We start from the raw sequence: 13,757 nt of genomic DNA, 5'->3' as shown, positions 1-13,757 counted from the left end.
TGTAATGCACAAATAACTGTTGAGATTTGCGCAGAGCCTCCGTGCGCTTCACATAACAGGCAAGCGCGCTTTCGGGGCACAAGAGATGGGCTGTGGCCTCCTCCTCAGATTGATGAGGAGGGTGAGAGAAACCATTGACTGTTATTACTCTCGATCTGAACGAGCTAGTAATACAAAACCGGGTTTGGTGCAAAACCGGGTTTGGGCGTAATATGGCCGAACTGCCGTCCCCATGTATTCTAAGACAAGAAGGGGCTACAGAGAGTGCAGACAGGTCGCTCACTCTCTTAGCTGACATCAGGGCCAGCAGCAAAGCTGTCTTGGCTGACACAAACTTGAGGGGCACCGGGTCAAGAGGCTCAAATGGGGCTTTAACCAGTGCGCGCAGCAGCAGTGTTAATCCCATTTTGGAGTGAGAGAGCGCGTCACGGGTCTCTCTCTCCTCACACCTTTTAGGAAGCGCTTCATTAAGGGGTGACTAAAACCAGTTTTATCCCCGAAGCCTTCGTGGCATGATGGAACAGCAGCCGCGTACGTCTTAACCGTGCTAAAAGCCAGCCCTCTTTCCATCAGTGTCTGGAGGAAAGAGAGCTCACGCGGCAAAGGGCAGGAGATGGGATCACAACCCCTCTCCGTGCACCATTTCTGGAAAGCCGCCCATTTAGCCGAGTAACACGCTCTGGTGGAGTCAGCTCTGGCACCCTGGATGGTCCATACGACCTCCTGGGAGAGGCCGAGACCCTCTAGGCGCTCGCGTTCAGCGGCCAGGCCCACAAGCGCTGGCCGATTTCTGGGTAATATATGATTGCTCCCCCTGCCTGTGAGAGAGCGTCCCACCCCAAGGAAGTTCCTTCGGCGGCCCCGAGAGCAGACGCTGGAGGCAGGGAAACCACGGTGCACTCGTGCGTTGCGGTGCTAAGAGAATCATATACAGCCGCTCCTTTTGGACTCGGTCCAAGACTTGGGGAATCAGGGGGACGGGTGGGAAAGCGTACAGGAGTGTGTTCGGCCACGTTCTGTGAGCGAACGCATCCAACCCGAGTGGGGGATTTTGTCCTTCGCGCTGAGAGAGAACCACAGCTCGCACTGTGTATTCTCCCGCGTGGCGAATAGGGTGATCTCCGTCTTCCCAAACTCGCTCCATATCTGATTGATCAGATCACGGTTCAGGGTCCAGCCTCCTGGTTGGGGACCCTCCCTCGACATTATGTCGGCCCCTCTGTTCAGGACACCGGGGATGTACGCTGCTCTGATGGAGAGCAAGTGCGTGTGCGCCCAGCATAACAGCTGTCTCACTATGCTCAGCAGCTGTGCCGAGCGCACGCCCCCTTGGCGATTTATGTATGCTGCTGTCGCCTTGTTGCCCGTGCAAATCAGTACGTGTTGGGGCAAAGTGTTTGACCACTTTCAACACGATGAGGAGCTCCAATGCGTTTATATGCATGGTCACGGGGGGGGGGGGGGGCAAATGCCGCCCACTATGTGAAACTCGCATGTTCCTCCCCAGCCCGAAAGAGAAGCATCCGTGAACACTGAGATGTGCGATGTTGCTCTGCCCAACGGCGTCCCTCTCGCGAGAGTTCGGGTATCGCCCCAGTGGGTCAAATCGGGGCCCACTGATAGGGGAATGGTCACTTTGCGCCGCCGTTGGCGCACCAGGTCGATGCGCAGGCGAGAAAACCATCTCTGCAGCCGCCTCATGTGAAGCAGCCCCTGCAGCACCACCGTGTGAGCGGCTGTAATCATGCCCAGCAGCCTCATGACAGAGAGGGCTGTCACGACGCTGCCCGGGGAACAGTGGCGGAGGAGAGACCACAGCGTCTCCGTCCTCTGCTGTGAGAGCCGTGCTCTCATTACAGCTGAATCTAGCTCTATCCCCAAATACATCACACTATGTGAGGGGAGGGGGGAGCTCTTCTTCCAATTTATGGCGAAGCCATAAATCCATAAATCCTCCAGGCCGTTTCCAGAGGGAGCCCCGTACTACACACTGAATGTTGCTGGAACGAAGGATAAAACCAGTGCCACAAAAATCGACCTCCCATTTTGGCTGTAGTTAATGGTTATCAAGTAGATTATTGGAATAATAGCGATATAACGATCCCATTAATCAGCATAAAATATATTGCATAACTATACCTCAACACTGCCAGATGTTGAGGCGGGGACGAAACTGCGGTCGATCTTTGAACAGCAGGCATGGTGTTCTGCTGCATCACAGCTCGTTGTGTTTTGACCCCTTCTACTGGCCAGGGCTGGGCATGACGATGAGCTACCTCTTCAGGGAGCCTGCCACCATCAACTACCCCTTTGAGAAGGGACCCCTCTCTCCACGCTTCAGAGGGGAGCACGCCCTCCGCAGGTACTGCCAGCCTGAGGTTCATTGAGTGTTTATCTGGTGTCTGAGTCAAAAGTATGCTTCATGGATTATGAATAGTAGGTATTTAGGTAGTAGTGTACATGGGAGAGAACAGATGAACTGTGTGAACGAGGGGTGTAACGGTTCCCAGCATGGCATTTTCCGGACAGATTGAAATACGGTACAGTGGACAAGACAAAAGCCCCGGATTTTATTCAAAGCAAAATAATAATGATGATGATGATGATAATAATAATAAAAAAAAAATACTTTTACTAACGGGTCATTATTATACTATTGATGACTAATAATATCAGTTTTTTTTGTAGGTAGAGTGATCAGTAGAGAACAGAGGGAGAGTGATCAGTAGAGAACAGTTTTAGAGTGATCAGTAGAGAACCGTTTTAGAGTGATCAGTAGAGAACATGGAGCAGGCCCCTCGGGGTCTGAACTGGATGACTGACCTATTTTTGATTTTGATTTGAACAAAAGCCGTTAAACGGACGGTGGCTCGCCCGGGCCGGTCCACCGACCAGCAGGTGTGTGGGTTGTAACTCATTGTTTTTGTGATTTTCAAGGTATCCTTCTGGAGAGGAGCGCTGCATTGCCTGCAAGTTGTGTGAGGCCATCTGCCCTGCCCAGGTGTGTGTACATTTCTATCAACATGTCCGTGTGTGTATATAACTATCAACACGTTTTTGTGTATCAAAATGTCTGTTTGTGTATATTACTATCAACATGTCTGTGTATGTATATTACTATCAACACGCTTGTGTATATTGCGATAGATCTGTGCTGTGTTCCAATATCCGTACTAACTAGCCTTAGTTTGAGTACGTAGGCTGTTCCAATAGGCTGTTCGAAAATATGTGTACTAAAAGGACCCGGATGGTGTACTCAAAACGGTCTAATCGCGAAGGGTGGATCGATGTACACTTTTCGTACTCAACGGCAGCCCTCTTAGCTACGTAGCGGAAGAGGGCGGAGCCAGGCTGAGCCAAAGTCGGCGCATTTCCCACATAGCCTGCATTAATAGTCATTTTGTAGTTTTTATAGCTGCTAGGCGGAAATAGTTCAACGTTCAAGTCGGGATGTTTATTGCGGGGGGGGAGCCGCGGGGGCAGTCGTTATCGTAATTTCCGGGTACTGCCCCACGGAGTTTTCGATCTGAAATTAGCGCACTTAGTGAGTGCGGATAGTGTACTACGTTTAAGTGTACTCATGGAAGTATGGATATTGGAACACAGCACTGGTCTGCTGCCCTCTTCTGGAAATCAGTGGCAGAAAACTAAAGATGGCCTTTAACTTGCACTCAACTGACCCAGTGAAGGGTCAGTTCAGTGGGTCCTTCACCCCAGTGAGGTGAAGGACCCAGACCCCCACCTCACTGGTGGTTACCAGTGAGAGGGTTACCAGTGAGGGGTCCAATGCACGGAAAGCTCTCTTGCTTCAATTGACACAATCAGCTTATTTAAACCTCTGCAACCCAAAACCTTCAGGAAGACCAAATATAACTAGTATTACAACTCCACTCAATGCGAGAAGATAATACCCTATGTGCGGATCATCAGCAAGTCCTCAAATCTTTGAAGCTACTGTGACCTCAGGGAGTAAAAACCAGGTTACCTGCTGGTTCTGTGGCCCAGAAGCCTAATATAATGAATGAGTTGGGTCATAAGGGAGGCGCTCTTCTTACACAAACCCTGGGATTGCATCCTAAAAAGCAGCTTTCTGATAGTTAGCAACTGTTGGCGTGAGGCTATCCTGCATTACCATATGTCTGTGTGCAGTAGGGATGGGCAAAATGATTATTTTCCGGGAACTAGTTCTTTCAGTTCAGTTCACTATAACGAGTCGTTTATTTGATTCGTTCGTTTTGATTCGTTCGTTACATCAGATTACGTCATTTGGTGTCTGCCCCCCCCCACCGCGAGACGGCCGTGAGCATAATTTAAACCACTTCTAGGCTCTAACCCCCGTGAAAATCGAGAAGATATACTATATAGTATAACCAAACGTCCCACCAATATTTATACCACTTGCTTACTCTCTATATTTCATTTATGGTTTTACATTTATAATTTTATTTGACTTTACATTTAATTCTTCATTGTTGCAGTTTAATTTCTTTGTTTGTTCTTAAATTGACGTAGAATGGAGCAAAGACTCCTGGGATTGGGAAATGCGTTAATCCAATAAACAGATGGAGGTCAAGTCTATTTTCGAAAAAATGTAGGGGGATATTTGAGTGGCCCCACGTCGAATGGTATGACCCAAGATACGTCAGACAGAGAAAGCGCGCATATTCGACGGTACCGCCTTGTCATTTGTTTACCCAGGCGCCATTGCAACACCATTGCTACCTCTCATTGGCTGAATCTTTGAGAACGTTGTAGACTCAATCAATATAAGTCGCGGGGAGACGAAGCTCTGTTCGTTTGTATATTTTATTTACGTGACCATATTTTTGGTTTATGTTAAAAAAAAAGAATCAAAGAACCAGTTCTTCTTGTTTTGGGGAACCAGTTCTTGTCGTTCACGTTCGGGATTCGTTCGTTGCAACGAATCGGTCACGACCGACTCATCCCTAGTGTGCAGAACCAGAACAGACACGTGCACCACCACAACATGAGGCATCTTCAAACAGTGGTTCTGCCAAGGAGCGCATTGGTATATCTAGAATACTAAATCAAACCCAATTCCTGCGATTTACAAAAATCCTCTGTCTGGTACCGCTTCTGCAGTACCTGCCGGTGGAAAAGGGGCATAACCTAATTGTAGCTTCCTGGCCAGGCCTGCGCTGTAGGTCCAGAGGAACGAGGCAGGTCTGGTCCCTGCCCCTGTAGGTGGGCCTTGTATTGATGTTGTTGTGTTGAGCCCTGACCGGCGGTTTGTGTCACCAGGCCATCACCATTGAGGCTGAGCCACGCGCCGACGGCAGCCGGAGAACCACCCGCTACGACATCGACATGACCAAGTGCATCTACTGCGGCTTCTGTCAGGAGGCCTGCCCCGTGGACGCCATCGTCGAGGTGACAGACAGACACAGACAGACAGACAGACAGAAACAGGTTTCTGTATCATAATGGTTACTTAACTTCCCATATCATTCTCCCCCCCCCCTCCCCGTGAATCAGGGCCCGAACTTTGAGTTCTCCACTGAGACCCACGAAGAGCTGCTTTACAACAAGGAGAAGCTGCTCAACAACGGAGATAAATGGGAGGCAGAGATTGCAGCCAACATACAAGCAGATTACCTCTATCGATAATGCCACACTCACGCTCACACACTCGTATATATATATACACACACACGCACACTCTCAAAAACACGACAACGTCCATACTGTACTTTAAGACACATGAGCTTCAGTTGCATTCAGGCATTCGTAAATTATTGAAGTAAACATCAAAAGTCCAGTCTAGCTTCGCGCACATTTTTGCTAAACCCAACCTGTGAATCATTTCAAGGCGTGGCGCAGTGCAGCATGCACTTTGTTTGGGCAAGGTCTACTGCCTATGAACTAGGTTAGGAGGCGGGGTTGTCCATTTGATGTAGCTAGTTAAGTATGAACTGTTCTTATGGCCCCTCGCTGGGCTCATTCTGCAGCATCGATACCCATGGTTTTCAGCAGGTTTATTTCAGGAGAATTGTATAAAGGGTAAAAAGACTTGTGGACATGTAATGAGAAAATAAACTGTTTTGAACTTACCTTTCCAATGCGTTCTGATTTGGCCTGTCTGAATTTTCTACCTTTTGTTTGTATCTATATAATGATGTTAAGAGTTTATATAAAGTTAGGAAAGATTTAGTCCCAAATGTCTCCATATAGAAAATCGATGTCCATATGTAACGTGGTTTAGCTTGACAGACAGTTGCTAGGCTAATTAGGAGTTCCGTAGGTGGGTTAGAGCAGCCAATCGGCACACGCAACAGGCCTGAGTGGACCAAACAAACGTCCTCAATAGGCTAGTCGTGAGAGAGGGCGGGGCCTTCAAACGGCTTTGGCGGGAGTGTTTGGCGTTTCATGTTTTGGATATTGCTTTGTATAATTCTTCATCCAAGTACCAAAAGCTACACCCCTGTGAGTTAGGACAAACGATGAACTGGTGAATGTGCAGAGGAGCAGGCCAGTGTCATTCACATTGTTATATTAATGCTGAGAGAAGTGTGAACATTGTTGTACGCAACCCATTTGTTTGTTGAACTTGGCCAAAGTTTAGTGATCAGAAACAGCAGCCAAGTGCCGTATCATGTAAGATTATTTGTCGGTAAAACATTTATCTAGACTCGACCAGCATAGCAGGCAATATCAATCTGCTGAACAGCATGAGTGTCTAACTAGCGGCCCCTAAGAAATTGACTGATTTCCATTTAAGATAAAATATATATGTTAAAATATTTGTTGAAATTTATTGCTGAGCCCTCCTGGGAAAAATTAGTTCCAGACCCCTTAATATATATTTTGTGGTCAGTGGCTTGTGCTTGAGTTGCCACCTCTGTATAAACCATGCTTTTACAGTGGTTTTAGTTTTGCTATTCATTTAAAGGGGACATCATACCACCAGGTGTCTAACGGCTTGTAATGGCTAATCAAACCTGTTGGTATAGGTCCCCTTTGAAGGGATTGGGCAAGAGCACCCAGGAACGAAAATACACAGAAATGTCCAAAATGAAATTAATAATCATCTCAAACTCTGCTTATTCATTATTCGAAGGCTTCATATCTGAGAATTATCTCTGATTTGTATAGTTTGCTTTAAAGAAGCGCAGTAGCCTCATTCGGCTGCACTGTCGCTGTGATGGGAGTGTTGGGTACCGGTGACTAAATCCATTGTAATCTGAAATGACTTCAGATTGCAATGAATTTGTGGATCAATTGTCTGATGCTTTATGCACACCATGATTACAATTACAGTGAAATTGAACCCCCTGTTTCAGCTCGCCATCAATTACTATGAGTTTTGGGATGAGAGGCATGGAAGGATGGGGGCGTGTTATCGCCATGGTTACGATTCAGGCCAACTTTGTTATACTCTTCTCAGAAACATCGTTGTGCATCAGTGTTATTTGGAGCGATGTATGAAATGCATCACAGACTGGCTTTACGCTATAAGTTTCTGTGTCTCTCTCAGACATGGAAAATCAACTTCCCAATAAAGGATTTGGGTTCACTGTGATAACATAATTAGATGTAATTTAAAGATTTCCCATCCTTCAGTTTAAGTATACCATTTAACTTTTTCAGGGGGTGGGGTAAACAAAACGTAAATTATATTTTCAACCCCTCACAAACCATGGCCTCGTTTCCACATACGTATGTTTTTCGTATCCGTACTTCCGTAAATTTACGGAAGGGGTCGCTAGTGCTTTACGTACGGACATGAATTTATTTACGGACGGAAGATAATGGCCGTTTTTCGGAGACCGGTACTGTGGAATATGAGGATCGACATCTACCGCGATAAGAACAAAACCAACCAGGCTTGGAAGGAGATCGGTGAAGAGTTTGGCCTGCCAGGTAATTACATGTTTTGTGAAATATATTTGATTAAAAAGAGCGGGTTACCGTTGATAGCATGGTTGACCAATTCATGTTAGCTAACTAGTTTAAGCTAATAATGCCGAATCAATACAGCCGTATTGTTCATAAATGTGTTATTATGACAGGTAGGCTATTTTACCCCTTGCATAGTGTTATAAATAACCCAATTTACTCAAGCATAACACAATAGGGTAGGCCAGATTACTTTGAAATGTTTAATGTTGAAAAGTAAACTTTTTTTATTGTCTTCCCAATAATATGGAATATGTTGCTATACCCAAACCTGATACTGTAGTATACTGTACTGTAGTACAGAGGTTTTCTTTTAGACCAAGCATAAATTGAATGATTTAATATAAAATCATAGGATCATTAATGTTTATTGTGATGTAGAGTTATCTGAAAATTGCAGTTATTATTTGAAATGGCAACAACTTAATATCTATTTCCCTTGTGCTCTCACAGAAAAAGACTGTAAAAAAAGGTGGCGCGACCTGAGGGATCGATATGTGAGGGAGAGGAGGGAGGCATCAGAAACCACAGCCAGTGGCAGCGCTGCGAGCAACAGGAGGCCCTGGTGCCATGCTGGACTTATGGCCTTTATAGACCCCTTCGTGGCATCCAGGATGACGACCAGCAACATGCCAGAGAGTTGTGGGAATGGTGTGGATGAGAGTGTGAATGAGAGTGAGATTGAGAGTGTGCATGAGAGTGAACGGGAGGCCTTCTTGGCAGCTACCAACTCCAGCATGGAAGATTTTGTGAATGTGACTGAGAATGTGATGAATGAGACTGTGGCGAATGAGAGTGTGGTGAATGAGAGTGTGGTGAATGTGCAAGTGAATGCAGGTCGGGCTGCAGGTTCTGCTGTTGCTCCGGGCAGGAAGAGGAGGACTGGAAGGGCAGAGGCACCCATGCCAGCCTTTGAGCGTAACCTGATGCTCGCCCTGGAGAGAACAGCTGGCCCCAGTGTCCCTACTATCCCGGTCGTGGATGAGGACCACAATTTCTTGCTCAGCCTCCTGCCATCACTGCGGCGGCTGGAGCTTAGCAAGAAGGCATTCTTGAAGCTACAGATACATCGCCTGATGTATGAGGCAGAGTTTCAATGTAAGTGGGCAATGGTTACAATATACCTGTTAATTGTTATTGCAAATATTTCCCTGACTTGATCGACCTGTCGCTATAACCTGGCTGTTCTGTCTTTTTGTCATTTGGCTTTTTCAGAACAAACTCCTGTGACCTGGTGACTCCTGTTCTTTTAATTTAAAATGTTACAGTTCTATTTTTTTAAATTAAATAAAATCACTTGATTGTTTATAAAAAAAGATTGTTTATGATTTGGTTCTTTTCACTTTAAAGCAAATAAGATAATGTTACAAGTACTCATAGAGCAAATTATCTGACAAGATTATATGACAAGCCACAAATAATTTACTTTATCAGCCTGAAAAAAATATCCTTTCATAACCTATGCAAATATTTATTCATAACAAAGTGAAGATGCGTGTTCAGAAAAGTATACTGTACAAATTCATATGGGTTTAAGGGACGGGAAGTTTGCTCTTTATTGATGTGAGTGGCCCTTAAAAGGGCCTTTTTTTATGAAGATGATGGTATCAAACTACATTATTCTGCCATGAAACCTCGCCAGCAGCGCTGTTGAAGTAGGTCATGAACCTCTCCCTCTCCTGCATCACTTCCTTGGTGGAGTTGTTGGTTCCAAGACGCCTGCCTCCTTCCAAGGGGACTGCTTCGTCACTTGATGGAGGTTTGGCCTCTGTTGACCTCAGCAGGTGGCGGAGGATGCAGGTTGCCTTTACACAGGCTTCCACATGCTCAGGATTTTGCCCCATCACTCGGTAGTACATGCGGAACCTGGATGCAAGGATCCCAAAGGCACACTCGACCACCAGACGAGCCCGAGACAGACGGTAGTTAAACAACCGCTTCTGCCTTGTCAGGTTGTTTCCAGGGTAGGGCCTCATGATGTGCTTCTGCAGAGGGAAGGCCTCGTCCCCCACAAACACGTGTGGCATCTCACCAAGCTCGGGAGCACCAGGAAGGCTTCTGTCAGCTGGGATGTGGAGTGTGCCTGCTTGAAGGGCTTTTCCGAAGGCAGATGCTCTCAGGGTACCGCCATCACTCCCTTTCCCATAGGCACCGACGTCCACCATCCGGAAACAGTAGTTTGCATCCACCACTGCCAGCAACACAATCGAGAAGGTCCCCTTATAATTGTGGTACATGGAACCTGAGCAGGGTGGAGCCCGGATCGTGACGTGTTTCCCATCTATCGCACCAATGCAGTTGGGAAAGTCCCACTCCTTCTCGAACTCCTCTGCGATGGCTCTCCATTCCTCCTCTTTTGGCATCTGCATGTGAGTGCTCACAAAGCCATCCCAGATGGCATTTGCGACCTCTGGCACGATGCGTGAGATTGTGGAAACACCAACCCGAAAGCTGTACCCCAAGGACTTGTAGGAGTCCCCTGTTGCCAGGTATCTAAAATCAGAAAGACAAAAATAATGTTACAATACAGGTAATTTACTATTAAAGGCTGTAGCGATTTTGATTACAATGTAATCAATACTTAGACATGCCACACACATCTTGCTCTTACAAAGCTGTAAGTTGTGCTGTTTTCTGTATATATCACCAAATACTAATGTCAACATCTGATGGCATTACTGTTGTGTGTGTGTGTATGTGTGTGTGTAGGCTATATTAGTGTGTGTGTGTGTGTGTGTGTGTGTGTGTGTGTGTAGCCTATATCTCTTTAATAAAATAATATAAAGTATTTCGAACATAAAACATGCAAGCAGGATTATAGTTATTATAATTATAGTCCTATCAATAAGCTTACCTCAAACAGATTGCCAGGCGCTCCGCAGGGGAGATCGCCTGGCGGTAGGTGGTATCCTGCCGAGCGATTTTTGGACCCACGACGGACAGAACAGAATCGAACATCAGCTTGGGCAGTCGGAAGAAGTTTTTAAAAGCATCTCCATCCCCGAGTCGCAGCTCCTGGTCCAGCCGGTGATAAGCGCCCAACTCCAAGCGCTTGGCCAAAAACTGCCTTGTCCAGCATGATGCCCTGCGTCTCTGCCATCTCTGGCGATTGCGCCAATATAGATAAGCGATGGCGAGCACTCTCACTCGTGTTGGTGTCATCGCAAAGTCTATTTAACAAAAATAAAAATGAGCGCTAAAATTATTGAGGGAAATCACAGCAGTAGACTATAATTATATAATTAGGGGTATCCATAGCCATAAATTAGGCCTATACAAATAATACAATCAACATACAATCAAATCCGACTGTATTTTATATTAAACTCATACAAACGAATGATCAAACAGATATCTGACCGTTATTTATGTAAAACATATGATATATTAAACTGATCTGTAACCATTATAACCATTTCATATCAAAATGATGAAGTATAGAGGATCTGAAAACAGAAATACTCACAATTTGTCTTCCAAACTCAAAAGCAAGCGAGCTAGCAAAACTTTCATCCGGAATCTCCGTAAAACGACGGCGAAAGTTCAATTTTTTGAACGTATATTACGGACATTCCGGAGAGAAATTTTACGGAGGGGAGGAGTCTCGGAGGAAAAACGGACATTACGGAGAATCACATAGGAATGAATGGACTTTCGGTCGGAGACGGTTGGATCGCATACGAGAATGTACGTATGTGGAAACGAGGAGATGCAAGTCCACACCGCTCCAACAGAACAAATGTGGCCCCATCAGAGCCTTAAACCCTTTTCAATTGTTGCATCAGTGATAAGTTGATGGCCATGAAGCGGGAATCACCGAGCATCAAAACCACACGCAAACCTGCGTAGAGCTTGTCATCTGCTAAACACTTCCTGTCACGTTTCCTATTACACCACTAGCCCTGACAGTCTGGGGCACATTCATTCTGTGACAGCAAACCAATCAACAGCAAAGTGGACTTTTGAGGCAAGTAATATATCTTTAGCATTCAATGTGATTATGATAAAGTTATCTGCACATCTCTACCAGTGATGTGTTCAGTGCTTATTTGGTATCATGAAAGTGTCCTTTCTTGTATAGCAGACGCTCCAGAGATGCGTACCATTCTCCTCTCCTCCCTGCTGCTGTCTGTGGTGTTGGCCTCAGCGCTACCAACCCTGGATTCAGAGAAGGATCTGAAGAAGACCGGCTTTGGTCTTGGTCAATCTCACCACGGCCTCACGTTGCTGAAGTGGTACGTTAAGACGTGCCTGGATAAAAATGAGAAGTCTCTGTGCAACCCTGTAGCCGGAGCATATGGTTTTCACTGTTACGAGAACAGGGATAAATTGCTGCCCGGCCTAAATGGCAAAAAAAACACGACTGCCTACTTCACCCTTGGCAACCTCCGATCACCCCACGCCGAACAACTGCCGTGTTATGTGAGGAAGGACTACAACTGCACTCAACCTCAGAGCAACCAGGACAGAGTGCTGGTGGAGTACACCAAAGTCAACAAGAAGATCTCTAACATCTTCATCTCCGAGCATTACAACAAAAAGAAAACCTACAGAATTGGCCTCAAACTCCTTGCCTTCCTCAAGAAGCTAGTATCCCGCTTTTACATAAAAATATGATTCATTTTACTTTCTGCAAAGTTTAAATTCTTCAAAAGGCTTACTTAATGAATGTATTTCATTGTTTTGTATTTGATGGAATATATAAAAGCAGTAGTTGAAATAAATAAATAACATGTTGTGTCATCTCTGTTTGGACAGGTAATGGAAAAATACAATATGCATCGTCTATAGAGTAATCGATAGATTCCTGAGAGTGCTGTTCCCTCTTTTCTCACTGTTCCTGAGTAGGACAAGGTCCCCACACTATGCTCTTCCGTTTCCTTCAGCCTCCATCGTGAACCGCTGCCTGAGCTGGCCACCCACTTGAGGGCATCTTACTAATGAGGTCTGTCTGGAGCTGGTTTAGATGTCTCCGGACAATTACAGCATATGAAATGGCTCCTATCGTGGATAAACACAACAACTAAGAGGTTGAGAAAGCAGACTTTTCAAAGATAAAGACCTTATTATGACCGGTAAACAAGTTAAAACAAAACCTGAGTCGGTTTGCGAAAAAACTCCTGTTCTTGAATCAGGGTTCGTGAGATATATTTCCAAAATGTGTGGATCCCTCATCCATGCACTGACTAATCACAACACCTTCACAATAATCTTCAATAAAGTAACAAAGTCTAATCAAAGAAAACAAATGCCTATACCACATATACGAATAAACAAAGATTTGACATGCATGAGCACAATGATAATCACTTCTACTCAGACAGTAAAGCATACCTCAACCAATTGACAACAACACCACCGTATGTGATTGTGGAATGCATTCATAGAGCAGTCAATGTTGACTTTGCAGAGGAGCAGGCCTCTGTCTTGTGGCTTCACATATCCCTGTTATTGTCATTTGTGGAGTAGAAGTGTGAGAATTGTGGTTAGCGTTTCTCAGAAACATGATCACATTTGGTGGTGAGAACTCTGCTATAGTTTATTGATCGGAAGCAGCAGACCACATCATGTTGCGAGACAATCTAGACTAGTCTAGATGAACTGAACAGGGCCCGGTTTCCAAATAACGTCCACTCTTAGTGCGCTAAGAAGACTCCTATGTTTAGACTTATCAAAGTAGTTTACCTATAGGCTTGGTTCCTGAACGGTCTCTTAGTAGTCTTCTCAGGAAACACTCCTTACGTCGTTCGTACAAGGTGCTGTAAAGAAAGATGGTGCTGAAATCGATTGCTCAGAGTAAGGTACGGCCACACCAAAAGCGTTGCCCGCGTATCACGCGT

At 45.5% G+C, this 13,757-nt stretch overlaps 3 protein-coding genes across 5 annotated transcripts; 2 read left to right on the top strand and 1 right to left on the bottom strand.

Annotated features, from left to right (window-relative positions):
* The first annotated feature begins 2,096 nt into the window (after window positions 1-2,096).
* LOC115540456 (NADH dehydrogenase [ubiquinone] iron-sulfur protein 8, mitochondrial-like) lies at window positions 2,097-6,071 on the top strand. The gene is made up of 4 exons (XM_030351753.1): window positions 2,097-2,362; window positions 2,938-3,001; window positions 5,263-5,391; window positions 5,497-6,071. Exons 1-4 carry the CDS (start codon window positions 2,154-2,156, stop codon window positions 5,626-5,628), a joined length of 534 nt encoding a protein of 177 aa, XP_030207613.1. The 5' UTR covers window positions 2,097-2,153; the 3' UTR covers window positions 5,629-6,071.
* A 323-nt stretch (window positions 6,072-6,394) lies between these two features.
* Window positions 6,395-9,227, top strand: LOC115539821 (uncharacterized). Of its 2 annotated transcripts, XM_030350639.1 has the most exons (3): window positions 6,395-7,881; window positions 8,371-9,015; window positions 9,133-9,227. In XM_030350639.1, coding segments are annotated over exons 1-3 (759 nt in total). In that variant the 5' UTR covers window positions 6,395-7,769; the 3' UTR covers window positions 9,135-9,227. The 2 variants fall into 2 exon arrangements, with proteins under 2 accessions (XP_030206499.1, XP_030206498.1); XM_030350638.1 differs by having other exon boundaries at window positions 8,371-9,227.
* A 202-nt stretch (window positions 9,228-9,429) lies between these two features.
* Window positions 9,430-11,708, bottom strand: LOC115541033 (protein ALP1-like). Of its 2 annotated transcripts, XM_030352743.1 has the most exons (3): window positions 11,384-11,708; window positions 10,772-11,087; window positions 9,430-10,410 (listed from the first exon to the last, which is right to left on the bottom strand). In XM_030352743.1, the coding sequence occupies exons 2-3, from the start codon at window positions 11,077-11,079 to the stop codon at window positions 9,525-9,527; spliced, it is 1,194 nt and encodes a 397-aa protein (XP_030208603.1). In that variant the 5' UTR covers window positions 11,080-11,087; window positions 11,384-11,708; the 3' UTR covers window positions 9,430-9,524. The 2 variants fall into 2 exon arrangements, with proteins under 2 accessions (XP_030208603.1, XP_030208604.1); XM_030352744.1 differs by lacking the exon at window positions 11,384-11,708 and having other exon boundaries at window positions 10,772-11,129.
* Window positions 11,709-13,757: the final 2,049 nt, after the last annotated feature.

This window comes from Gadus morhua, chromosome 3 (assembly GCF_902167405.1).
Source record: "Gadus morhua chromosome 3, gadMor3.0, whole genome shotgun sequence".
Classification (NCBI taxonomy): Eukaryota; Metazoa; Chordata; class Actinopteri; order Gadiformes; family Gadidae; genus Gadus; species Gadus morhua.
This window is presented reverse-complemented; position numbering and strand designations above follow the sequence as displayed.

Coding starts and splice junctions, on each gene's coding strand:
- LOC115540456 (XM_030351753.1), top strand. CDS start 2,154: ATGTTGAGGCGGGGACGAAACTGCGGTCGATCTTTGAACAGCAGGCAT. Junction 2,363..2,937: donor GGGGAGCACGCCCTCCGCAG/GTACTGCCAGCC, acceptor GTGATTTTCAAG/GTATCCTTCTGGAGAGGAGC. Junction 5,392..5,496: donor CCGTGGACGCCATCGTCGAG/GTGACAGACAGA, acceptor CCCGTGAATCAG/GGCCCGAACTTTGAGTTCTC.
- LOC115539821 (XM_030350638.1), top strand. CDS start 7,770: ATGGCCGTTTTTCGGAGACCGGTACTGTGGAATATGAGGATCGACATC. Junction 7,882..8,370: donor TGAAGAGTTTGGCCTGCCAG/GTAATTACATGT, acceptor GTGCTCTCACAG/AAAAAGACTGTAAAAAAAGG.
- LOC115541033 (XM_030352743.1), bottom strand. CDS start 11,079: ATGACACCAACACGAGTGAGAGTGCTCGCCATCGCTTATCTATATTGG. Junction 10,411..10,771: donor CGCCTGGCAATCTGTTTGAG/GTAAGCTTATTG, acceptor TTCTGATTTTAG/ATACCTGGCAACAGGGGACT.